Source organism: Molothrus ater, chromosome 6 (assembly GCF_012460135.2).
Source record: "Molothrus ater isolate BHLD 08-10-18 breed brown headed cowbird chromosome 6, BPBGC_Mater_1.1, whole genome shotgun sequence".
Classification (NCBI taxonomy): domain Eukaryota; kingdom Metazoa; phylum Chordata; class Aves; order Passeriformes; family Icteridae; genus Molothrus; species Molothrus ater.
The window spans coordinates 52208695-52235584 of record NC_050483.2 but is presented as its reverse complement, the minus strand read 5'-3'; the positions used below and the strand labels follow the sequence as shown (position 1 = coordinate 52235584).

At 38.0% G+C, this 26890-nt stretch overlaps 1 protein-coding gene across 8 annotated transcripts in view; it reads right to left on the bottom strand.

Annotated features, from left to right (window-relative positions):
- Nucleotides 1-26890, bottom strand: part of TRAF3 (TNF receptor associated factor 3) — a 70060-nt gene that overhangs the window by 8603 nt on the left and 34567 nt on the right. For 6 of the 8 annotated variants that reach the window (XM_036384903.2, XM_036384907.2, XM_036384908.2 and 3 more), the window contains 9 exons: nt 25662-25918; nt 22366-22417; nt 20020-20124; nt 18957-19124; nt 14606-14686; nt 11880-11954; nt 9999-10091; nt 5440-5580; nt 391-565 (listed from right to left, as the gene is read on the bottom strand). In XM_036384903.2, the coding sequence (XP_036240796.1) occupies nt 391-565; nt 5440-5580; nt 9999-10091; nt 11880-11954; nt 14606-14686; nt 18957-19124; nt 20020-20124; nt 22366-22417; nt 25662-25903 (1132 nt within the window). In that variant the 5' untranslated portion in view covers nt 25904-25918. The remainder of the gene's footprint in view (nt 1-390; nt 566-5439; nt 5581-9998; nt 10092-11879; nt 11955-14605; nt 14687-18956; nt 19125-20019; nt 20125-22365; nt 22418-25661; nt 25919-26890) is intronic. The other 2 variants (XM_036384909.2, XM_036384910.2) reach the window with 2 other exon arrangements.

The window sequence follows — 26890 nt, the reverse complement described above, 5'->3', positions numbered from 1 at the left end:
TTGTTTCAGGTGGATCCATTCTGATCCATTCACAAGGGAGAAGAGTAATAAAAAATGTCAATACTATACACTATATTTAAAGAAGACTATATTTAAAGAAGTTGCTGAAAGCTATTAGCTATCAAAGATCAATTGAAAAACTGTTTATAATGAGCTAACAATGCAGTCAAGACAAGAGTCAATAAAACAAAAGAGAAGACAATAATCAAGCCTAAGAAAAAGCATGGAAGCAATGCCACACCATCAACAAATGAAATACACGATCTCCTACTCAAAAATCAGAAGAATCAGCATTATTGATGTTTCCATATAAAAGCCACAATGGGAGTGCCACTCAAGGGACACCGTTTTCCTCTCAACAGCACCGCAGCCCATTGTGCTCACACTCACTTGTATTCCGAGCTCCTTGCCCTGCAGTTTTATCAACACTTTCCAGCTCAGTCACTCTGTTCTGGAGGGATTCCACGCTGCTCTTCATGCTGTCAGCCTCCTCCCAGTTCTGTCGGAAGGGACGGATTTCTTTGTCCAGTTCTTTGAGTTTCTCTGCTTGACTGTCTATCACTCGCTTTACAAAATAATAGCATACGAGTTAAAATAACAAAAAGACATTCATTTATGCAAATTAAACAAAGATTGTATGTTGGTAATAAGACTGAATTCCAATATAAACAATTTTTGCTTTTGTCTAGTATTTTAATAACACAAACCTTGAAAATTTTAAAGGAGTAGCCCAGGTATTTATGAAACACTTTAAAAATATTTAGTGCTGCATAGGTAGAGCACTATCAGAATTAGTAACAGCCTTATTTTAAAAAAGGGACTTGTTAGCATGTACCTCTTGTCTAAAGTAGCTTGATTTTTGGGGTTTTTTTAAAGCCTTTCAATATAAGAACAATTTTCTGAATGTCTCTACATTGGTATTATGGGCTGACACCTGTTGGGTTCCATGTGACAGTACTTAAGCAAAAAAGTATGGGCACAGCTTCCTGTGGTGTGGATCAAATGGCTGTCCATGTGCACAGGTTTATATTGGTTTACAGCAAAGTAAGTTATGCCTCCAGGAAAACATAATTATTCTTGTACACATGGAACATGAGTACACACATGTGCAAGCTCCCAGCTCACATAAATCAGTCATCAAAGCCTAAGTTATTATGTGCCCACAACCATATCAAAAGCCCTCAAGAATGTAAGCAAAATGATCACTTCTGTCCTTTTAAGTACCTTTAAAATTCCCACTCTTACTTCCTAAACTCAGTAACCCATGCATTTTGAAAGTATTTTCTGTTGAGTCTTTTTAAGAAAACAAACAAAAAAAAAATACCCCAGCTGGTTTTGGAAATGCATTAAATATTACACTCAAGAAAGAAATAGACAGAAAGGCCAGTATTCTCTTAAAGAGAGACATTGCAAGCACCTCAATATATTAAAATATAAAGAACATATTTCCCAGTCTACCTCAAATCTGATGCAAGAAATACACAGCACTTCACATTATCACAGCTAATTTGGACTAGCAGGAATTTTAGCCAGAACCCTATAATCATTTGTGAAGTTCAAATGATAACAAAAATATCTGAGAGAAGAAACTACTTTTGCTACCACCTACAGTTAAATTCCAAATCTAACTTTATAGCTTTATAGTCTATCATCATATAGAGTCAACAAAGGTAAAAATAATTTTTCATTTCTTCACAAAAATAAAGTGGCAGTTGAGTACAAAACAAGAAAATAAATTTCTTTTGCATTTGCCTTCTGGTTGGCCATGTGGATTCAGTGTTGCCCACTCATGGGGAAAACCCTTCTGCCCTTTGAGGCATTTGCTTTTAATCACGTGGTTTCAGTTATACTGAAAGTCTGTAACCATTAATTGAATGTTGTCAATTTGATGAGCCAGCTAGCAACATCAGGTTCTAGAGTCTTATTTTTTGTCTCAAAACAACTGAGCAATCTAACATATTTCAGGATTAACTATTTCTATGCTCCTGTTTTAAAACAAGTTATGTATCTCTCACATCCAGAATTAGGGCTCTGTGAAGGAAAGCCGTGCACTGAATCATAAATGCCAGCGGTATGGGCCCAGTAAATATATCAAGCAGCTTGCCTGGACTTATGAAACACCACCTACCAACCCAGTCACACCCTCCCACCTGGGCTGATGGTAATCAGACAGTAGAGCAGGGAAGGGCTGTTACCCATATAAATAAGGAAACATACCACAGCATGGCCTGACTGCATGTTATGAGAGCAGAACCAAAGAATTTGGCCACTAGCTCACAGTTAACATGCAAAAGTAACTCAAAATATGCCCAAGTCTGATATTTTTCCTTTACTTATGCCAAACATGAACTTTGCAAGGCAAGAACAGTAACCTGGCTGGGGTTTGCACAGTGCCTCATGGCTTTGCAGCTCTTTGGACTAACACAGCATCAAACAAAATAAATGATCACATTTTTATATGAAAGGGGAAGTGCTAAACATGCAGAACAACTGTAAGCTATTCTTTTGGGAGAAGTTTACCCAAAACTGTTATTAGGGACCCACTTCTCTCCATCAACCTGTGGGACATTCCACCTTTGTACATGCATAACCAATTCTGGTTTAGCTGCTTCTGTTTCACATTGGCAAATGTGTAGCATTTTTATCTACTGCACCTTGACATGAGAATTCAAGAGATACAAAATAATCAGAAATAAGACTTCTATTTAATTTTTAAAAAGCAGTGGGATCTCTATCTTTTTACCCTACAGGGAGTCAACCTCCCTCCTGCTGGGAGATACTGATGTACTAAATCTGAATTTAATGCAGCAGTGGAGATTTTCACTCTAATTATTCCATTAGAAAGCACACAGATGTCTGACACTGTACTCATAAATTTTCAAGTAGATATCAATTTTCTGCATGCACTTTTCATTCTAGCAACTGACCTCTCCAGATCATTAAACCTGAGTTATGTGCTTGGCAAACCATTGTGAGCTCCTTTTGATGTTGATTTTCATATAGGGTTCTGTTTAGTATTTCCACCAACTTCCAGAATTTTTGCACTATACTTACTAAAATAATTTCAGAAAATGTCATGAGGAACTGAAGAGCTGTAATGACCTTTCCATTGCAACTGATAGGATGAAACTGAAAAGCTAAAGAATGGACTAGAAAAGGTACTGCTTGACTTGGAAAAGAAATCACGTGTCCTTCTCCTCTGAAGGAAGGTATTACTCATCAAATCATTTTATGTTCATGAGGCCACTGTTTCTTTTGTCCCTCAGTATCTCACTTCTCCACCCTGATTACAATGGGATTACTCACATGCTTCCATTTCCATATGAAAGACTGGACACTGCATGTGAAAGCTCCTCTCTACATGACAGCAGCCAAAAAAAGTATCACACCCCCTTGGTAAAAACACTTTCCTTAGAGACCAATATATAGAAAACTCATCTGAAAACAAAACATCTCTAGGCTGAGGTTCCTGCCCGTGCCCAGACTCTCTTGATGCATTTACACTGGTTGTGTCAGATGCCTCACAGTGCAGATGATGCTCAGTGATGCTGCTGCCACTCCCCAGCCAAAAAGGTCACCTGACAGCCAATACTGGAGCTGTACTAGACATCAGGAGCATTTGTAGGTCTTGGGGGACTAAGCAAATACCCCTTGCTCAGAGCTGAACTGGTTAGTGCAGTATCTGTGGCTCCCAGGTAACCACAGCTGCTCAACACAACCCAGGGAAAGAATGGCTCACAAAAGGTAACTAATTCCTTCCACTCCTGGTGGGCAACACAAGGAGGCTGATCATATTGTCCAGGAAAAAACAAATTGAGGCATGTTTCCAGGATATCCTTAACAATCAGACTGAACCAGGAAATTCAGCTAAGTGGAAGGAAACAGGCTGAAATAGCATTGAAATACAGTTTGGCTTAAAATAACTAAATTGAAATAGCTGGCAAGAGGAAGTAAAGAACAGGAGGGAAAACGAAAAAAAAAGAAAAAAGAGCAAAACATTTTCTCCAGTACTTATTACCATCACAAAGCCACTTGTTGGAATTTGCTGCTTTGTAGTGGTTTGGGGTTTTCTTTTTTCCTAAACCAATCACTTGAAAATTGATTTTGCTAACACTTACAGCTCAAGGAAAAAGATATTGCAATCTGTCATTTAAGACAATAATGAAAAACTCAGATCCATGTTTTTTCCATTTCCACTCTCACTGCTGGCCATTGAGATAGCATGTGTAAGAACTTCAGGCTTACAAATTAACTTACCTCCTGGTAGATTCAATCAGCAATATCAGTACATACAAGGATTAGCTCCCCAGTGTCAGAATGCAATATTGCAGGCAGGCAGCCATATCCCAGACTATCATCAGACAAGTAACAATGACTAAGGCAGGCTGAGCTGGTTACTAAGTGGGCAGGTCATGGAAAGAAATTACTGCTATAAGGAAAAACGTTGCAGTTGCTAAACTTGAAGGTTTCCTTATAGACCATCATAAAGGGTCTCCAGGCCCTGAGCTCCTGAATGTGCCACCCTTTGAACCCTTTTAGCCACACACTGGTTTGGGTACCTTTATCTTTCTTGAGTCATCAACATTTGCAGTTTAAATGTGAAGTGAATAGTAAGTGAAAAAGAATTTTATTTCCATTCCTTTAAGGTGGATGCTATAACAAGTATCTGATATTCTAGCAGCAGACATACTACATTAATGTGTAAATGATACCTCCACAATTGCTTGCTAAATACCTCCTGAGGTTTCCCTTCTTGTGGTTAGTGTCATGCAAGCTAATACAAATTCCCAGCACCCAATTGCAAGTCAGCTTTGAATACAGAGCAAGGAATTTCAGCTTGGGCTAACCACCGTGCTAGGGCATCCTGAGGATTTCTAGTTTCATGCTGGCTTGTGGCCAGCTTATTCAAAACACAGAACAGGAAACTCAGACCTATCAGCAAAGGAATAACTGGATAAATTTTCCTCAGAAAGACAACAGTAATCTGGATTTTTAAAAAGTGTATTCAAATGGATTATGCTATATTTGAATTAAATCCACACCAGACTGTTCTCACTCATGATTTGTATTTTTTTTTTAATATCAGCAAGTAGAAAAGGAATATATGTAATATTCAACAATTTTAAGGTGCTAATCTTGTCCTTCAGTGGGACTTCCTTAAGCAGTTTAAGTAAAAAAAAGATTATTCTTCATATAAGATTTCTATTTTGTTTTCAATCTTTTCCCTTTTGAAGCTTTTTTTTTGTTTTGTTTTAACATAGGCTAGGCAATTGCAGTGGTTTACACAACAAACCAGAAAAAAAAATCAGAATGGCTCTCTAATAATGTAAAATATCTCCCCCCACTTTTTAATTATACCACCTCACTTCGCAAGTGTAAAGGCACAGAACAGAAGCTACTGCCATTTCTGCTTTAATGGGGAGAGTCTGTATTTCTTACCTGTAAATGAAGTATTTTAGATTCATTATTCCGCAGCATTTCCTTCTGTCTTTCAATTTCTATTTCAAAGCTACAAATCTGATTATGTAAAGTTTGTATACTCTTGTTCTTTTCCAAACTTTCATTCTGGAGCAAGGCCACCTGGAAAAAATTCTACAATTACTCCTGCCAAAGTTTATCAAAATACTAAAATAGCTATGTTATTTTAAAACTATCTTAAACACATGAAAGGGATAAGATCCTAATAAAATCTCTCTCCATGTATTGCAAATAAATAAATAAAACCCAACCTTCTGATAGCTATTTTTGCACTTCCAATGTATGACATTGGTACAACTTCGGCTTAAGAAAGTGCAGATGGGACACAAAACCAGCAAAGAATTTGTGTCTAAATGTAACATTTTCTTTATTCACTTGTTGTTTAATGGCTTGGTTTCCTGGTTTCCACCAACTGACTTGGGAGTTGCTTGGAGTTTGGAAGAAACAACTTGATTCACTCTGAATTGGTGTTAACAACTTGAGCCCTGCACAGAAGGGACACCAGAGACAAGTTGAGCTGGCTGGATCAGGGAACACTAATCTTCTTCACCTACTCCAATCTGTCCTCACCTATAGCATATTTAAGAAAAAATATCTGCATGGGACTGACTTGGCTTAAAAGAATGTGATGGCGATGAAAACTCTTGAAATGAATGAATAGAGAAGGGATCCATGCATTTGAAGGACAATCCAATGGTGCCTACTAGTAGAAAAGACCAAAGAACTACAGGCTGTGGATTACATTCTCTCTCTGTACTGATATTTTATGGATTTATTCATTAGTGACTCATTCTGTTTTTAAAACATGAGCATTGTTAAAAGAATATCATATTATATATCTCCTTGGGGATGAAAGTAATACAGTAAATATTTTCTGTCATACTGCTTAGTGCTTGTTCATTAATGTGGTTTGGAGAAGGGGGCTGCTTGGTGGTGGTGCATTGCTTTTTTGAGAAATGCAGTTTTCCCCCAGGCAAGATCATTCAGCAGCAAAAATGCAGAAAACAAACACTTGGCACAAGATGATGTTTGGACATGCCCTGACTATTCCACAGATAGATCTTCAAATGGATATGACACAGCACCGTTTCAGACCCAAAAAGTCTTGATGAATGTTTCACATCAAGACCAATTACTTGGATGTTTCATGGTCTCAAAAAAAAATCTACTCCTGGTCTCTATTACAGCTGCTAGTTTGAGGTTAAGCTATCTTCACCTCTGATGTGGGTGCCACTGCAGAATTCCATCCCCCTAACTGCCCTCTAATCTGACACCATCACCAAATCCCTTATGTGTCACTGCATTCCTAGCAGAACCCAGCCTGTTTGAAAAGGTAATTCATCTCAAATCTCTGAACCTAAACTAGACAAAGGACTGTCAAAGTCCACAGGCATTCAGCAAGTTCTTTAGGTGGGGCCCAAAAATACAGAGATACCATAATGTATGTGTGGGTATCTACTTTTCAATATAGTACAATGCAGTACATGTGCACATACATGCACAGGTTGGTTCTGCACTTTATACATGGAAAAACTGGCAAAAGAAACTCAACAGAAATGAGACTAAGCTAAGTTTGTCAGTGCAGAGAGAGAAGCAATACTGAGACTGAAGGAATGCCTAGGTATCAGAAAAAATTTAAATTTAAACCAGTACCTCTGACTCCCAGATATTTAAGATCTGCTGGGTGGATGCTTCATTTTTTTGTATCCTCCATTTCCGTAATGAATCAAGAGTTCTTTAGTTAATTGTGATCTTTACATTTCCCTTTTCTCACTGTTTCCTCCCCAGGCCTCCCAATCACAAGGCAGTTATGGGCTGGGTCACTAACCACTGCACTTCCATTTTTGTACAAGTTATAAAACGTGGGCCTGTTTTGTACTGAGATTTTTCCACGCAGCTTGACAGAATACAAGAAAAGCAGAATTATGTCCTGCAGTCCTTAATCAGACAGAACTGTCATTGCTAAGTCAGCAATTGTAGTTTGGCTGTGATTTGTGAATAAAAAAAAAAATTTAACACTAAATAGTTTCCTAACTATTGTTTCAACATAAGTCTTTGGAACTTCAGTTTAAAAAAGGGTGAAGGAAACACAGCATCTAATTACAAATTGCATCAGCTTCCTTTACTTAGCTGGCATATTTGAAATATTCCTAGGAAAAAAGCATGCTCTTATTCAGCAATTTTGCAAATTAAGCTGTTGCTTATTGTTGCTTACTAAAGAAGAATGGAAAAAACCATATGCCACAAGAAACTGTATTCAAACAGGTTCCATACTTAAGTCTCATATTAAAAAAAAAAAAAAACAAAACAGTTTATACCAGTTTTCTGTAAGAATGTGATGAAGCCACAAAATTACTTTCAACTAATTATTTCCAACATTACAAAACTGTGGGAGTTCAGTCTGCAATTCTATGCCATCACAGAGGGGAAAAAAGCACTGAATTTTAATTCCCCCCACAAAGTTTTGATTCAAGATTTTACATCTGACCTTCTCTTACTACTCTTTGCCAGCAGCACCATTCAATACCAAACTCCTAACTTAGCACAAGCTTTGCTGCTCTGAAGACTTCCAGTTTGCCTACTCCACGTGCACTGTTAAAGAATGTGGTGACTGGGAGGAGAGAACCTCTCCACAGAGACAACCCCAAATGAAATCTTGACCCTATACAAACTAAGAAGACTTCCACTGGCTTCAGCAGGGCTAAGACTTCTGAGATAACCATCAGCCAATTTGACTTGGCACTGCTGTTCTTCAGTGCATTGATTAATTTTTTCCTCAAAGAAGAGCACAGCAATGAAGTTACAAATCATTTTGTTACCCTTCCCTAAAATAAAGTCACTGACATATGACATGTGGTTAGCTATTCTGGTAACTTGGCACTGGCTTGGGATTTCCAGTGATTCAACTCTTTATTATGAATAGGAAGAAGTCTATAAAGCAGGAAGTAAAAAGAAAAAAAATGGACATATGATGATAAGCAGTTTTGTCTTAAATGAAAGTTGAAACAAAAGTTGAGCATAAAACAGTAGTGAAGTGTATCATCTCTAATGTCTCTAAGAGGCAAACACAGAACCACTGGGCATTTTTTAAATGACAAAGCACCTCTCAGGACATTGAGAAAAGCAGAACATGATCTATTCTGCAAGTCACAGGGAAAGTGGGTTTTTTCCTATGATGTGAAATAAATTGTATAATTTTCATCAGACTAATGAAAAACGAAGTAAGGATATGAATCTGTATCTCTCAAAACTGAAAAATGTAAAGTTCCTACACTGACAAAGTTTCAGATGCAAAAGCAAACTTAAGTAATCTTCTGGATCCTCAAACTAAGACCTACCTAAACACGTAGAAAAATTGTATCTAAAAAAATCTGCATTAGAACTCTGCCAGGTTCAATGGCTTCCTTAAGAGGCTTCAAGTTGAAAACCAAACAGTTCAGGAACAACCATGCAGAAGGCAAAAAACATTACACTGTTCCAGTTAGTGTCTGCTTTAAAACTAGAATTCCTGCAACTGCATGATCTTGCTGGAGACCCAGGCAGAAGAGATCTCTGTAGGCCAAGAAGGGAATGTGCTTTCTAGACAGTGTTTGCTTGTGATCTGCTCTGAGATGACAGAAATCATATCCTAAGTGCCACTGAGCTTACACTGGAATTGCTACTTGTGAACTCAATTGAGAAAAGTCTGAAGGGGGCTCCTCACTCTCGTGCCTGCATTTGTAGAATACTTTGGTAATTCTGGGATCTTCTTTCCCCTAAAATTACAGAAACATTAGTTTGATGTCTATGTAAGACTTTTTCAAAAGGATTTAAGAAAACAGCAATTTGCTCTGAAATTTTGCATTTTTTAAATCAAAGGCTTGAATTTTATTTGCAGAACATGTTGGTTAAGTCATTCAAGCTTATTCACAAGATCATAGCTGATACAACTCCCAGCATCTCCCAAATCCCAAACAATTTAAAAACTGGAGTCCCAAGGAAACACTGCAACATGAACTTCATGCTGGTCTAGCACTAAAGCAGACATCATCATGCCCATGAGTTACAATATATTTAATTTACTTAACCTGTGCAGGTCTTTAAGTTTGGAGAGCAAGAACAAAATAAATAAAGTAAATAACCAGTTTATTACACACTTCTGAAGTTATGTCAGGAAAAATGATGAGGTAGCAAAGATACAGCTCATAGTGCTGCCATGGCTTTCTGAACTCTCTGTTCTATAAGAAGGCAGCTCAGAGAGGAAATATAACACTGGACTGTTTATTTATCTGAAGGAAGTGTTTTAATTAAGTTATCAATGAGGAAAATTGTCCATGGAGTTGCGAAGCCAAGTTTCTCACAGCATTTTATTATATAACAAAGGTACAAAAATATGCTAAATGGCTTGGTAGCTTTTGAAGCCTACTTAGTGCTTTAGCTGTAATGTTGAACAGCTGTAAAACAGAAAAAAAGCGCTTCTTCCAGTACTTTTGTATGATTTAAAGAAGTCAATGAAAATTAGAAGTGAGTAGAAGATATACCTTATTTTCTAGAGCATTGCTCCACTCTTTCAATAAGTTAACATGCTGCACTGCTGAGCTGGCTTCATGTGCTTTAATTTGTTGGTTTGTTCCCTGTGACAACAAAGAATTTATACATTTTAGCCAATTCCACTTCTTTTAAACCTACAAAGAAAGAGTATATAAAGACATCGAACCAACACTACATATTTTGGTTCACAGGTGCTTGTTGCAGAACTGTAGAGAGGAGGGAAATCTACTTGGGAATTTACAAAAATCAGGAATACATTTAATATAGCAAGTTTTTTATACAACTGCTATGTATCTCCATCCAGTGTGCTTGATAACTCAGGAACAATAAAGATGAACAAGAATTACAAAATGAGTTGTATTTTAGAGCCTTTTGTGTAGCTTAGAACTAAACAAAGCACAATAAAACCCTTGAGTCATATAAAATCTGAAACTTCCAATTCCACTGACTGTAATTTAAAACTTCCGTTCCATTTCATGAACAGCTTCATAAGCATTACATTTTCCTTCAGCTGAATATTAAAGACAAATATTTAAGATAAATTTATCACTGGAAACTGCCAGCTTTATAAACTACACTGAGAGTTATTACAAAGCCTATTTTGTCATGTTAAGATGTTACCATGATTGTTCTGTGATACTCAGATATGCTGCCTCTGCACAACCTATAAGTGCTGTTACAAATAATCACTATATAGTTTACAGAACACACATAGATTATATACAGAGTACATAAGATGCAGACCACATTACTTACTTCATTTGTATTGTGCTGCTTACACCTACTTCAGTAAGTGCTTTGCAATGCAGAGAATATTAGCTTTGATGGTAGATAGTGCTGCAAAGCAACTGAAAGGGTTTCAATGATCCTCAAGGTATGTACTCTATATAAGGTACTAAAAATATATATGTGGATATATGTACATATATGCACACATATACATACATAAAATGAATGGCAATACGTACAACATAACAGTGGGCAGGCTTACAGCATTGATCAGTTCTACCTCTAAGAGCATTACTGTTAACACTTAAAAAGATGAATGCTCACTATTTAAGAACCTGGAAATACCTGCAGGACATCATCTATAGAGATGTGTTGCTCCTCAGTGAGTCCTTGTCCTTTAAAATAGCCATAGGCTAACAAAGGAATCATTCTATCAGATAAATGCCATTTTTTCCTGTCAGCAGTTTCTGAAATGTCCTGACTAATATTTTCATTGCATAAGCATCCAATTCCCCAGGATTTATGGTAAGGGAAGCAGAATATTGGAAGAAACTGGAATAATACTACTGGAACTAAACTCTCAGGTTTTACTTTATTTTTTTTAATATTGCAGGGATTGCCAGGATTAAAACCTAAAACTTTTTTTAAAAAATAAATTTCATGCTTTGATTATACACCTGTGTGCACACAGACATATTAATGCACATAAAAATACATGTTTTAAGTGTGCTAACCTACATGTAACCTCAATTAAAAATATTAAGACACACAAATGAGAGAAAATATAAACATACTTGGTTCAAGAAAATGCTTTCATAGAAACAACTGAAGTTACTAGTCTATTCTCTGAAGAACTAAAGAGACTTTCCTCTTATCCTAAGTTAACAAGTTCTTCAATTGGTCCATATTCCTATTTCAACAAGATACACCTAACAACTGAACTCACAAACCACTGCAGGAAGTGTGGGCTTTTCATGTTGATTATTTTAAAATGCAAAATCAAACATCTCCTGTATAATCACTTGGTGCAACTGGATGATTTTCTTAACTGAAACTAGAGAAGCCCAGAACTTTCATGTCAAAGAATTAGGTTCTATTTGCAGACTTTCATCAATTGGGAAGTATAATTGTTATATACTGACCTGAAAAGTGCAGCCATAACGCTTAAAACTACAGGTACTTGGGGCATTAATACATTCTGACAAATGTGCATTCAACTGCAATAGGAAAAAAATGTGAGTTTTGGCAAAAAGACTTTTGCATGATAACATAAAGGGCAGAGGTTATCAGGTTTGTATTGTGTGCCATTTGCAGAACATACAACACACATGTGTATATTTTCTCCAGTCTGATCTCAAGTGCTAATTCTGTATATACACATATGTAAACCACACACACATGCCAATACAGTATACAGTGTGATACATTTAATATACAGTGAAACTTCTACCAAAGACTATTTCAATGGGCAACCCAATTTAAAAAAAACCAAAACAAACAGAAAGAACATTCTCTATAATTGTTTGATTTCATTTGACTTTAGTGAATGGCTCATCTTTTCTCAAAAAGTGATTTTTTTTTTTACTGGTGCTGTGAGCAAGTCTTAAGATCAGTTTCACTGTAGTAAAGTACATTTTTTCTAATCCTAATTTCACGAGGAACCAACTTTTCAAAACATAACATGCAATTCTCCGTGCCTAAATTTAACAGTTAAATTACACAAAAAAGACTAAACAAGTACTGCATGAAACAGACAAAGAGTTTTAGAATAGGTAGTTAAGTAACTTTTTAAAAATGCAGTACACAGGATTAAAACTGATTAGTAAAATGCCTGCATTTTTCACAGATTGAGATTTAGTCCAATATCTTGGATTATTACAAGCACAGACTACTTCTGATTTAAAAGTAAACCAATTCACAGAAGCATATACATATACATGGACAGCAGCAGCACAGATGGCAGCAGCTGGATGCAAACTGCCTAAAAGTTGGAGCAGAGAGACATTTTTGGAAAGGACAGCCTAACAAACACTCTCCTTTCAAAAACAGAGTCTGCAGTTTGTATCTCCCACAAAGCAGACAGGAGCCAGAGCCTGGCTCCTCAGCTGGCATCACTCTTTTGGGCTGCAGAATCTCATCTGAAATTCCCACACCTTAAGCCCCACGTGACTCAGCTCATCCACCTCCCTGGGAAGAAGTGGTGAATCAACACTGCTCTCAATGTGTAGCATTGGAACAGACAAGAGAGTCTGTAAAATCTCATACTGACATGCCATCAGTCACTCATCTCCGATTCACAACTATTGCATTCTAAACACTACCTGTAGAAATTCACAGTATCATTTCAAAAGACATGTCGTGGAGGAAAAAAAAGAATTAAGAGAGGGACGTGTGGTCCAACAGGTTTTACAAGAACGCCATGTTTTTCAACTTCTGAAAACCAGAAGTCTGCCAAGGAGTTATGAATTAAACATGAAAATTGCCTTTTATTCTACAGTAAGATATCCACTTGTACACTACAGAATTTTCTCAAACTGTTAGGCAGGCATTTTCCCATTTTCTGCATTAGACTTCTTGTCCCTAATCATGCAACCAAGAAATACATAGATTTTCACAGTATTAGAAAAAAAAATTAAGCAACATACAGCAACAGATGATGCAGGGCAAAGGGCTGTTTAAAGTTCTGTTCCTAGCCATGGTTTCAAACCCCATTCTGACTCTGTGTGTAACAACTCAGCCTTTAACGGTGCAGCCCTCACAAGCACTCAGACACACCTCTTCTGAAAGTAACTGCTCAAGTCAGGCTTTAAGAATAAGCCAAAGTGCCCCAGAACCAGGATCTAATCTTGGCAGTAAGCACTGGTAAGGTTGGCCAGTAGAAGTATTTTCTCTTAACAGCTCAATTTCTCTTAATAAATACAATATCTATCATATATTTTGTATTTCATTATCTTGGAGGAAAAGACTGCATTAAACTTTGGCAGGAGTCTTATGTGCCTTCTGCACTCTGCCACAATTAATAATTTACAAGTGCAACTAAAAAATGGTATGAATCCAGCTTGGGAAGTAAGTAGCAGAGGAAAGAGAAAAGCTCATCCTCAGATCAGAAACTTCACTTTCCTTAAAAGAGGCTTACTGTGTGATGAAGACTTCAGTAAGTTCTTCTCTATCCTTGGCAAGTTCTACTTTAAGGGAAAAATTAAGTACCTCAATTTTGACAGATGCTACTTTTATCTTTCCATGTACAAGAACATGGATCTCTTCAAAGCCAGGCTTAAATTTTTTTAATCTATGTATTATTGGAAGCTTCTACACATCAGAAGAAACTTTTATGCATTGTTGCACCTGCTGTTGGAGTGTTGTACTCAACCTTAATCTTACACCATTTCTCTAAGTATCAGTTACTATTTTCCCCCTAAAATTTAATAGCAATTTAAGTTTTTCCATGAAATTACATATCTGTATGATTTTTGTAGTCTTTACTAACTCTTGTCAATGTGGACTGAATTTTAATTGTGCATTTTTATTTTAATATAAGCTAACAACCCCAAGATGCTGCTCTGTGGTGCTGAAACAAGGGAAGGGCAGGGGGAGAGCTAGTAAAAACAAAAGCAAGAAGGACATGCGCTCATCTTGGACAAGCCAAGTGTAATAATGACTCAAAATTAAGAAACTGTTTCTTTTTAAATAGGTTTTTCAAGAAATCATTTAAAATATTTGAGTGTTATCACACTTAACTGTGTGGTAGAAAAAGCTTTTCCTTAGATCTCACATTTTAACAAGGAAATGGCTTCTGGCAAAATTCTTGCGAGATCTTACTAAAGACATTATTTAATTTTTCAGCACAACACTGGGCATGACTTCTTACCTCGCTCCTCATGAGTGTTTTAACACTACATTTATGAGGACATGAAACCATGACACATGGGCAGTCTGTATCTTCATGTTTCTACAGAGGAAAAAAGCAAACAAACCACAAATCAGACCTTACTCTTTAATTAAGGGAGGACTTACCTGCAAAGAAAAGCATCCTACAATAATTAAAAATCCCACAAGATTTTTTCAATGTTATTCCCAGTTGCACAGTTACAGAACTGCAATTGCTCAAACATAATTTTATACTTATACTTTTTTAGGTGTTGATATGCTGAAGCAAAACCAAGGGTTTCCTTGTGTTCTCCCATGCAAAGCAAATCAATTTGTTTACCATTTTATAGGTTTTACTTCATACAATGAAACAGCACTCAAAGTCAAGTTTTAATCCCCAAAAATTACTCACAAAATTGGACATCTTTAAGAGAAAGCAGAACCAGTCTAGATGTCCTTTCTAGTGAGGGCATATACTGCATGGAAAAGTTCATCAGAAATGTACACTGCCCACTCTTAGAGATTATCTTTCCTGTGTACGGATAGTCCCTTCCAATTCTTTTCTAATTTTGATTCCCAAATACCTGATATTAAGATTCACTGTTACACATCATGATGCTGGGAAGGGATTTTAACCTGAACCCAGATGACAGGTATCTTAGCCTAGCTGTCAAATGCTACCAACCCAGTGAGGGAAGAAAGTCAGGCCCAAGAAAACTGAATATTCATTTCCTCTTCATTCTCTCAACAAAATGAAAAATCTGTTTCTCGTCAAGTGACACGTCCCATTCAACTTGAAACACACTGCTTCATTTCTGGTACTTAAGAAAAGCAAAGGAAACAAAGCTCTAGATTTATAAGCTTATTAGAAAGGGAAGAACAAATAGAATGCCCTTTTTGCCCAGTAACCAGGTCTATTTTTTGAAACAAAACCGAGAAGTAAAGGAGATATGATCTCCAAGATGTGCAAGGCCTTGGTCAGAATTCTGGCATAAATCTGGCACTGTCTGAAGTTGTGTATCTTCTCCTTTTATAGCAGGCCATCATATGCTGTCCTGAGCCACCTACTCTGCCATGCTCCCCATTCACACTCACTCACTTGGGCTGTGGCACAGTCCCAGTGACAGGGACCAGGGAACCCTCAGCTCAGCCAGAGAGCTGGGACAGCTCCTGAGCCACCTTCAGTCCATCCCCCCCAGGGTACCCAGGCAGGAGCAGCGCCAGCTCCTCTCCTCAGAGCAGCCTGCCAGGGTGACAGCGATGCTCTTCTGACAGAGGAGCTCCAAAGCACCACTCCTGCTCAGAGTCAAGAGCTGGACCTGGGCCTCTCATTCTGAACACACCTGGAATTGTGCTGAAGGGAGACATCTCACACAACCACGTGGCTTTAGGAGCCTAATGTCCTACACACATCCTTATTTATTTATCAACTACAAACCCAGACAAGAAATACTCCCTTCTAATGTTCATTCCCTAATTTTAATTCCCTAGCCCTGTTCCCTAACCTACCCAAACCATCTGACAAAGGCTGTGACACTGAGTCTTGGATCATGACAAGAAGGCAACATGCAACTTCTCAGCATTCTCTCCTGGTTTCCTCCTTGCTCCACATCCCAGTGTCCACCCACTGAAGCCATGGCAAGCCTTTCCAGGGACTTCAGGAGATACCAGAGTAACCCCAGCCCAGTGGCAGAACTCTCTCCCTCCTAGTCTCAATTCACCCAGTTGAGCACATAAAGCCAAACACCAAATCCAGCACAAACCACAGGTGACAGCACATGCAGGGCTCCCAGCACAGGTGAGGGCAGGGCAGGATATTAACACAGCTCTCAGAAGAGCCAGTGCCACATTAGGAACATGTCTGGCTCCAGAGCAGTGACAGGGAGCAAGGGACAATGTCTGGGGTCATCCCTAACATTACCCCAGTCAGCTCAGCTGTGTTTCAGACCACAGGGCAGAGCCCAGATTGTCCTGGCAGGGTCTGGTTTATGGCCAGGGTTTCAGGGAGGAGCCCAGGCCTGAAACAGTGCTGTCTTTCCAGATCCCTGTCATACTACTGCTGCCTAAGTATCTATGTTACAGGACAAGCACTTCCAAGCAGCTTTGTGGATTATACACAGAAAAATACAGTAATCCAGGAGCATTTCATACTACTGATTTCCATTTTAACAATGCACAATCTTTATCTGTCAGGAGGCAGAGGATGGAAAAGGTAGGTTTGTGACAAAAAGAAACCCTATATTTTTAGACTGAACAAAGGACATTAGGAGGCAAAGTCACCGAGTGAGCATGCAGGCAAGACAAATGCAATCTAAAAAAGCTTTCTACTAACATTGCTAACTTGTTGGAGTCTGCCTCCAGCCACGGGGATTTCCTTACCCCACCAGTCACGGGATTCTATGAAGACATGAACCACATGTTCTCCAGTAAAATTTTTTGTTTCCATTTGCATACCTTTTTTCTCAGTCTGCTCCCCCTACCTCCGTTTTCAGTTCAAGTCACTGAGGCCAGCTTCAGTCATTATTACATTAGAGAAAATTCTAGGCTACAGAACCCAGAGATGAACTCAAGCTCATCTCTAAAATACAGTTTTGTCAATGGGGTGACAAAACTCAAATGAGAAGTCAAAAGAAACCTTAGAGTACCTTAAGGGGCCTACAGAAAGCCAGAGAGGGACTTTTTTTACAGAGGCATGTAGAGATAGGATAAGCAAGAAGAGCTTTAAGCTGATAGTGGGCAGATTTAAATTAGATATTAGGAAGTTCCAGACTGTGAGTGTGGTGAGGCACTGGAACAGATTGTCCAGAGAAATAGTGAATGCTTAATCCCTGGAAGCATTCAAGGCCATGTTGGATGTGATTTTGAGCAACTTGGTTAAGTGGAAGCTCTCCCTGCCCTCAGCAGAAGAGTTGGAACAAAAATCATCTTTAAGGTCCCTTCCAAGCCAAACCATTCTGTGATTCTAAGATTCAAACACACAGTGTCATTAAGCTTCTGATTCTTATTACTAAAGTATAGTGAGATAACATTTTATCAGGACACAACAAAGAAGCCCATCTGCATTTCTATAACCACTGAACTTTTAAAAATCTAGGAAAAAGCCCCAAAAATATCAGCCAATCCAGTTTGCAGAACATAGTTAAAACTCACTGATTCTGTCTGTTAAGACACCATACATTTTTAATGTCACTTTTTCCTCATGCCAATCCCCACCTAACCATAATTCTGGGAGAACAGCATCCCTAATCTACCTAAATACACTTCACCTCTGTATCAGAATGTACAAGAATAAATAGATAAATAAATAGGGCAGACCTTATGTTTTTTTGTGTATTTTCATGTCTCAGCCACCTTATTCTAGGTAAGGCACAGTTATTGAACTACCAGCCCCTGCAAGTGTGCACTCAAATAACAGAGCCAAATCTAAACCAGAACTTGGCAAGTTTCTACCTATGCCTTTTTGTAACAACATCTCCAAGCAAAGGACATTTCTCATCATTGTCAGACTTCACCTAACAAACAACACACAAGAACAAAAATGAGAATAAAATTTCATCACTCTTACTGTAGTAAGAAGGTGTGAGATCCAAAACCATCAAACTACAGAAACTAAGTAGACAGAATTTTAAAAAGAATATTAAAATCATACCAAGATAGATTCAGCATAATATCTTTCCATGTGAAATAACATAAACACAGTCAGATTAAAATTCTATGTGTAATGTAAGCATGACTTTCTCAACCTCTGCTCTGCAATTCTAACCCTCAATATGCTGCCTATCACACAAGCTACTCTGATGCCAAGAACAGCAGTAACTCATCCTAGGCCTGTCATGTACCACTGCTGGTTATGCCAAGGTACAATTTGCTTTTACATTCTTCCTTTCCTCTCATAAGACAGAACTGGTTTTGCATTCCTCCCTTTCTCCCATAACATATCACACAGCACCCAAGAAGGATTACATAGAAGATGCTATTTTTCCAGTCAATTGCAATGCTTATGCTTTTCTTGCACAATATTTGATTGTCATTATAGTAGTTGCATTTATTATCTAAATTGTAAAAAAATTTAAAAAGCATAGCAAAATTAACTTCAGTATCAATATCAGGCAGTGGATCTGAACTTTTTAAAATGCAGTATCTGAACATCAGAATAAAGAAAATATTTCCTATTCAATGCACTTTTTTTTTCAGGAAAAAGACATGTTTTAAAAGTCAGCCTATTTTCTTTTTTGAATTATTAATTCTGGCTGAGGGGCCAAAACTCTTTTGCCAGCTACAGAGAAAGACAAGAAGAGTTGTTATTACTACATTAATGTAGGGAATCTTGTATATACAAGAAAATACTGCACCTGCAACATAATCATTGGGACTTGGCTTTTACAATATTTACAGGTTGTCTCCCGGTATTTACAGGTCTTCTCTACATGGTCTGGCAAATCTTTTCTCAGTATTTTTTCTTTGCAATCAGCACGAGGACATGGGAGTTCTTCAAACTGACAATCAGTCCTCAAATGCATCTGAAAGATTTAAAAAAAAAAAGTCAATCCAATTAAGTTTTGTGCATGTCTTCCGTCCTTTGAAGACATCCAACATTAAATAACTTCAGAACCAAAGTAAGGAGAGTTATTTTGTGAACTGCATCACACAAGAGCATACACTGACAAATCTACTGAGGAATACATTTCTGACTGTACAGTCCCTTTACCTGGACAGCTGATTTCACTGCATTACAGATGTACACGAGCTACTCCTACACCAAAAGCATTCTAACACAGCACAAAATGCTACACAGGATATTTAAAGAAAAAGTAAGCGCTCTTTTTAAAGGTATATTATTCCACATAAACATAGATGCTGCTTTAAGTTGTTTAGGTACGTGAGCTTGCTCACTCAAAGCAAGAATCTACACATCTCACTGCAAACTGCTGTGCAGCCACACCACACAACTGTTGAATTACTGAATTACTGCTATCTCATGCCTTCACCAAAACAGCTACAGCTTATTTTACACAACTTTGGAGAAGCCAAAGGTTTAGTTTCATGCATAAACACCACATGAGAGGATTAAGATAAATAAAACACACTAAAATAGAAGGCAAATTTCTCACATTTGTCAAGTACACATTAAGATTCTTCACTATTCTATTTCTCCTTCCAGTGCTCATTTGGTTCATACATTTGTATTTCCAAGCTTTAGTGCCAGACAATCACATGATTTTTTAAAATTCCTTACAGTTCATGAAAAAGCTGAGTTTTAAAACAATTTAAATCTATTGTAACATTTCTAAATCATATTAACCACCAGTGAAAATAAATTAAGAAACACTTAAAATGGCTGTCATTTTAATTTGTAAGAATTTTTTCATCATTCTTTAACTCAAAAGAAAGCTTATGACTGTTAGATTAACCTACCAGTAATTGACCCAAAGATAGCTGTTCCTTACAGCCCTTGTTTTCATTTCTGCAGTATATCTGAAGGGCAAGTAGTTCTCTCCTGCAACAATTATCTTTAAATACCTGAAAAATCAAAAATAACTTAATTTTAGAAACTGAAAACCACTCAAGGATATGCAAGTCCAAATAAAGTAGAAGCCATGCAGTTCAGCTACAGCAGAGTCATTCAGTTCTAGCTTTATGTGCCAGAAGTAAAATCCTGCTATTCTATTTTTCTAGAATGTGCACAACACTGAGGTTCCTCCACTGTGAAGCAGCTCAATGAAAGAGTATTTGGACAGATACTCTACTACTGTTTCAGCTGTACTGTAAATACAATAAAGGGAAAGGTACAAGAAAGGACCAAATTTCCTTTTTTGCTTGCCAATATTAGGCCTGCACAAGCTAGAACTCTCTCCATTGTTTGGGGAGCTGCTGTATTAGGCACAACACCACAGAACAAAAGAGACTTAAAGCACAGTAGTTTGGAGAGGAAGCATTTCATGGATGGCTGTCCCAAAATTACCAGATGGGATGGCTGGAATACCTACCTGCACTTCAGTGGTAAAATTACAGATATTTTCTAAGGTTTTGGAGGGAAGGAGATTTTTTATTTCACAGATAAGTAGGTTTTAACTATCTCTCTATTTTAATGTTTATAAGCACTTTCAGTGTTTTTTGTCCATAATAAAACTGGAAGAAGTTAAAAATAGAGAGGTGGGGCTTGAGTTTTACCCTATAAGGGACAACACAACTGAACTCTCAAGGAGCCAAACTGCAACAGGCAGGAACTAGACAGATACAAGAATTGAAAACCATTACTGCTATTTTAAAATCCAAAACCAGAGATAACCTTCTAAGTGTTTTTCAACTGCTTTAATAGCCATTAAGAAATACCTCAAGAACCAAGCCCAACCTATGACTGCTTTTCTGATAAACAGACTCCTGTGATAATGTGCACACTGCAGCACTCCTGTAATTATGGAATGGTTCTGCATGCTAACACTTAACCAAGAATTATAATCCACCTGCCCACAGTGACTATGAACCTATCCCCAGTATCAGTGAAGAAGGGAACACTGCAATCACTCTCATCTGATCCCATCTGACACAGGTCACTGATTTCTATTTACTTTTCAGAAGCGTGTGGGAAGTTTAATGAATCAACAAGTCTCATTTAAATAATCAATTGGCTATGCTGCAGTATCTCTTCCAAAGTAATTCATAGGGTCAGTATGCAGAGCTTTGCTGACTGAAGATAAAGGAAGAAGACAACCTTTAAAGTTTTTCAAAGACTATCTAAAAGCATTTCTGTAATTTAGGACTTGTTGGGAAGAGGACTTCTGTGGGAAGAGAGGTGTCCAGTTTCATGGAAAACACTGATTTGCACAATCAGTCTAACAGGTATTTAGTATCCATTGGGCTTCTTGTCCTGTTTTAAAGATACTTGAAGTTTCACAACAAATGTACATATTTATGTATATTGAGAGCCAGAAAGTCAGAGTTAAAAGAACAAATAAATTAGGCATCACGAGTCTGAGCTCCTGGAGAGTCCATCCATGTCAAAACTAAATTACACTGAGCACTGTTCAAAGAACTGTTTTGGATTAAAACAAGAGATATTAACATACCCACCAACCTCTTCTTCAAAATGGTTACAGACAAGTATTCATTTAGGCAAGAAAGAGTACTAGCACTAATAATTTACTGAACACTTTAGCAATAATGTCCAACCACATAAACCATGTACTAAGCCAAGAAATTTTTCTACCTTCAACGTTTCAAAGGCAGCAAAAGTTTTGATGTGAAAAACAGTGAAGAGGGTATCACTGAAATAACTTACACCTATAAAAAAGAATCTTATCCCTTATCATTACTGTAACTCCCCACTGTCCTAATTCCAGTGGGGTTCACTGGACACCACACTGTAAAAGAGAGGAGTGAAACAGCAGCCACTGGTCTAAAGCCAAATCAGTGTTCACCTAGACCTGCCACATCCCTGCATCTACAGGAGATGGAACATTTCTTATCATCCTCTTGATTGATGGGAGGACAAGTGCAACGTGCTGCTGCAGCTCCCAACTATGAATACAAGATGTGACACCTGTCTAGACTTTTTGGGATGAAGCTGATGTGTTTTCTACCACGAGGTTAACAGGAAAAATGAGCCACCTACCTCTATAAAATGCATGGCTTAGGTTTTATGACAAACCTACCTTTCTAGGCAGCTTGTTAGGTTTATGAAATAATTACCACTAACAGTAACACAAATTGCGGATGCCACACAGTTCAGTACTCTTGAATAAGAAATTATTTTAACGATACCTTATCTTTTACTATGCTTTCTTGACACGCTGTACATTTTGGACTAGAAGATCTGAAGACAAAAGAAAAGAAAAAAACTATTTTAGCTCACCTGAATTTTTGTAGTACAAAAATTTCCGTTTACGAGGCACTTCATTTTCATTATTCAATATATTCTAAACCATTAAAAGTGGATATACTTCATTATAAAGAGAAAATACAACATTATTTCAATAAACTTCAACATTTGAGTTTTCAGTGGAAAGTATCTGGCACTCCCAAAGAAGTAAAATCACCACAATATCTCCAGACAACTGCAAAGTGGTTTTCAAATTGGCAAAACTCATTCCTTTTTTTCAGTCTGCACCTGATCCAAAATTGTTGTCATTTCTCAATCTGTGAAAATAGGCATATTGTCTCTTTAATTATTGTTTTTCAAACAATACCTAATGAAAATTTACTTTCTCTGATAGTCAATTATGCATCCTTTTAGGGTAAAAAAGTATTTACGTCCATGTCCTTCAAGTCTGTTCTGGTTTTAGCAACCATTACAGATGCTTGCTGCCTCCTCTATCTGAAATACTGTCTTGTAGCTGTCTTAGTAAACTAATTATTAAACTTGTGACCTTTTGGACAACGGGCAGAATCAGGAGCAGGGCAGGCTGTGACGAGAAACTGAGTGCAGAGAACCTGAGTTTCTACAGCTGCTTCTGGCTCTGACCGGCCAAGTGTTGTAGTGTAAACCTCTTAGGATCATAGAATGGATTGGGTTGGAAGAGAGTAAAGCTCATCTGGCTCCACTGCCCTGCCATTAGGTTGGAAGAGAGCAAAGCTCATCTGGCTCCACTGCCCTGCCATGGAGAGGAACACCTTCTGCCAGAGCCGGCTGCTTCCTTCGAGGTGGAGTTGCCATCCCTGGATGTGTTTCAGACAGACTGGATGTGTCACTCAATGCCATGGTTTAGTTCAGGTGTTAGGGCTGGGTTGGACTCGATCTTGAAGACCCCTTCCAACCTAGTGATTCTGTGATTCTGTTCCTTTTTAGCTCCTTTTCCCCACATAAAATGGGAACAGTCAAAATTATCTCCCTTGTAAAGCACCAAGATGAAAAGCACCAGGTAAAAGCTGCGTGAATTCTTCCATGAAGCAACTCACTGACAGGCTGTGGCTGCTAGCAGCAGTGCAAATCAATGTAAAAGGCTGAAAAAGTTCAATTATGTTATATATTCTGCATGGTTATTTCAAATCATCTCGCTGGCTTCTGCTCTTCAACCATTTTGTGTCTCATCATATTTCTGGGCATCTGAAGTACCTCGAAGCTTCAATACCTGTAATGCTTTTCATAAGTCAGGGAAAAAAAAAAGTAATCTAAACTACATCAGGGCATATAGTGTTTAATACAATGTCATGCTTTCCTTGCTCTTACTGAATTCACTCAAGCATCCTACTTGTTTTTTCAAACTACTCTTGCATACTGAGCAGACATCTTTACTGCTCTATCTCCACTAACTCCCAATTCCTTGTCCTCAAACAACCCTGGAACAGAAGTTGCTAGCATACAATTACTGTGTTTGTGTATGCAGCAGCATATCAACACTGAATGAAAAAATTTTGTACCAAATACAGGACCAACATAAACTCATTTTACTCTCAATTTTATGGCATGCTTTTTATTAAAAAAAATAAAGGGGGAGGATGCAAATTTTATTTTAATAAAGGATTTGTTTATAACAAGTACTTAAATAAAGTAAAATAACTCAATGGCCTTAAAAGCATGTGTCCTTTCAGTAACAGACTGGTTGGAAAGTCAGGAAGATAAAATTACACATATTCTGGCTACACTGTAATAAGCACATGTGCATATCTCACAGCAGGGAAGTAAAATTGCCCAGACTCTAGCAATGCCAGAATTGTTACTGCTTAGATTGTCAAAGATCTGCTCTGCCAACCCGTTCACATCCAAGCATAGCAGGTGTTTGATTTTTTGCAGTCACTGTTATTAACCTTGTAAGAGTCTTCCAAAAACACATACTGAATAAGAAATAGCTGCATTTCTTAAATACCACACCTCACTTCACACTGTGTATCAAAAGTAAAGTTGGTGAGGTTTTTTCTTGTTGTTTTAAATTTGAAATGCTGTAGGCACAAAACCTGCAGGAGTGCACTAGTGAGCTATTAGTGAGCTATAGTGAGCCTTGTGTTTGCCCAGTACAGAGATTACTCTTTATCAGGAGACTGAGTATTGTAATAACTTCCATACTCCTTTGCCATGCTGCATGTAGCCTTGACTTATGTATCTAAGTATTAGATATCAGATTACAGTATTTCCAAGTGACATATAAACCAGCATCAAGAGTCAGAGTGGTCACAAAAAGTAAACAGATCACCAAGGATTCCAAAGTCAAATGCTCTCTCTGATAGTAGTCCAGTATGCAACATTCATCAAGCCAGGTATCTTCTGTATTTCTGCTTTTCCAGTAGTAAATGAACACGTTTGGTGCTTATGTACCCCAGGAGACTGAAGTGTGCTGAGTGGTCTACAAACATTACACAAAGTTTTGAAATCACATTACTGAATACAACCAGCAGTAATGCACCAAAGTTGAGAGGAAAAGAAATCTACTGTTGCACAGGCACTTAAAACCTAGATAGCCCCTGAATGATTGCACTTTTATTCTTATCTAGACTGGGAAAGATTGCACCTCTCAGCATTCACTTTACATCTCTATCATTCACTCACCTCTTTGCACTCTGGCCCAAACACCTCAGTAACAGAGATGCCAGCCTTTCTGACCCTCCTGCAGTCCACAGGTCGTGCAAGTCCCATAACAAACAGCTGGAAGGGCTACAGGGAAACTGCTCCACAAGCAGGTACCTTTATCCAAGGGTCCCATCACCCATTCTGAGGCTGGGTCCACAGCCAGGTTAGGTAGCATCACTCCAAGGAACGTGTACAAGCTCACTTCCTCACAGACAATTTACTGTGTGTATTTGACACCAGATTACCCAAGTTAGAAGTCTTGTGAAAAGCTACTCCACTTGACCTCCACAGGGAATGAAATTCTTACTTAACACATTTCTACACAGGATTACACCACCTTAACAACTGTTCCAAGAATACCAATGGAAAACCCAGTTGTCTTATTCTGACCAGAGTAGAGCAAAAATGTTTGCACCAGCACACAGATAACAAATACTCAAGCAAGAAACAGTGGAAGGCTCAACATAGTCCTAAAGCTGCAATGGTGTTCACAGTAATATCAGTAGTTCACAACATCTAAAGGTATCAACATGCTCTACCAGAACAAACAACATACCTCAGCAAGGCATTCATGCAGGTTTCACAGAACCTGTGTCCACATTCAGTCTGTTTAGGATTGCATAAGATGAGGTGACATTTTTCACATTTGTACTTATCTTCCACGGCATTCACAAATTTCTCTTTGTAGCCACCTTGCTCTGGAACATAGATGGATGCTGATGGACTGCGGTCAGGATTGGCCCTCTGCTGTACCATTTCTACAGATAAAGGGGGTTCTGACTTCTTACTGGGGTCCATGCTCTAAGATAGTTTCTGTAAATCAAAAGTGAGAAAAACTAAGAAATGAGGATCTCTTTTGCCATTTAAATAAAACAAACAGAGCATATGAGAGATTGCATAAAATCAGAAAATATCAAGAACAGATCTGTGTCCACACATCACGTGAACATACATTATACATACAATATACATGCATTACTGCCTAAGTATATTTAGCATAGCAAATCTGTAAAATAGTCTACATATTCAAAGGCTCTAGAAAACCTGTTCCTGAAAATGAAGTGTTAATTATGGCCATCAGTCTGGGAATACATCAGGGATTCATTCATATCTTTCTCTCTCTCGCTCTGAAAAGTATTTCTTAATGTTGAAGTCCAACCATTAGGGGCAGCAAGAGGTGTGGTGAGGAAGGTGTTCTGGTACAGTACTGCATGTGATCCTGCTCAAATGCTACTGCAAAAGCACACAACCACCAGTGTCCCACACAGGGTACCCAGAGCCTGCCCAGCTCCTCTGTCCACTTTTCCTGTCTATGCTTTTGCAATAGCATAGTGTAAGACATGCTGCTTTAAGTCTGCTTCACAACACCACAAAAGGGCTTTACACATTAGACACTTTCCAACCTTTTCATGGCACATCTTCACCTGAAGAGAGCAGCTGAGCAAAGTCTAACTGACAGCAGAGAAGGGCCTATGTAACATGGCCATTTGATTAATTTACCAGGGCTAAGCACAACTGACAGGTAGCTGAGAAAATAATGAATCCAGCTGAAGAGTAAATTACAGTACCTATTATCTTGGACAATCTATCTTCTAGGTCAGCATGCAAAGCATCAGCAGAGCAACAGAGGAATGATATCCCTTAATATTTTAAGTTTTAAAATGTGTTTTCAATAATTTCCTAGCTAATCTCATAGTCAAGCAAGTGTAAGTGCTCTTAGATAGGCTCAGCATATCCAGGAGAAAGCACAGTTTAAGGAAGCAGAATGAAGAAATGAGGTACAGT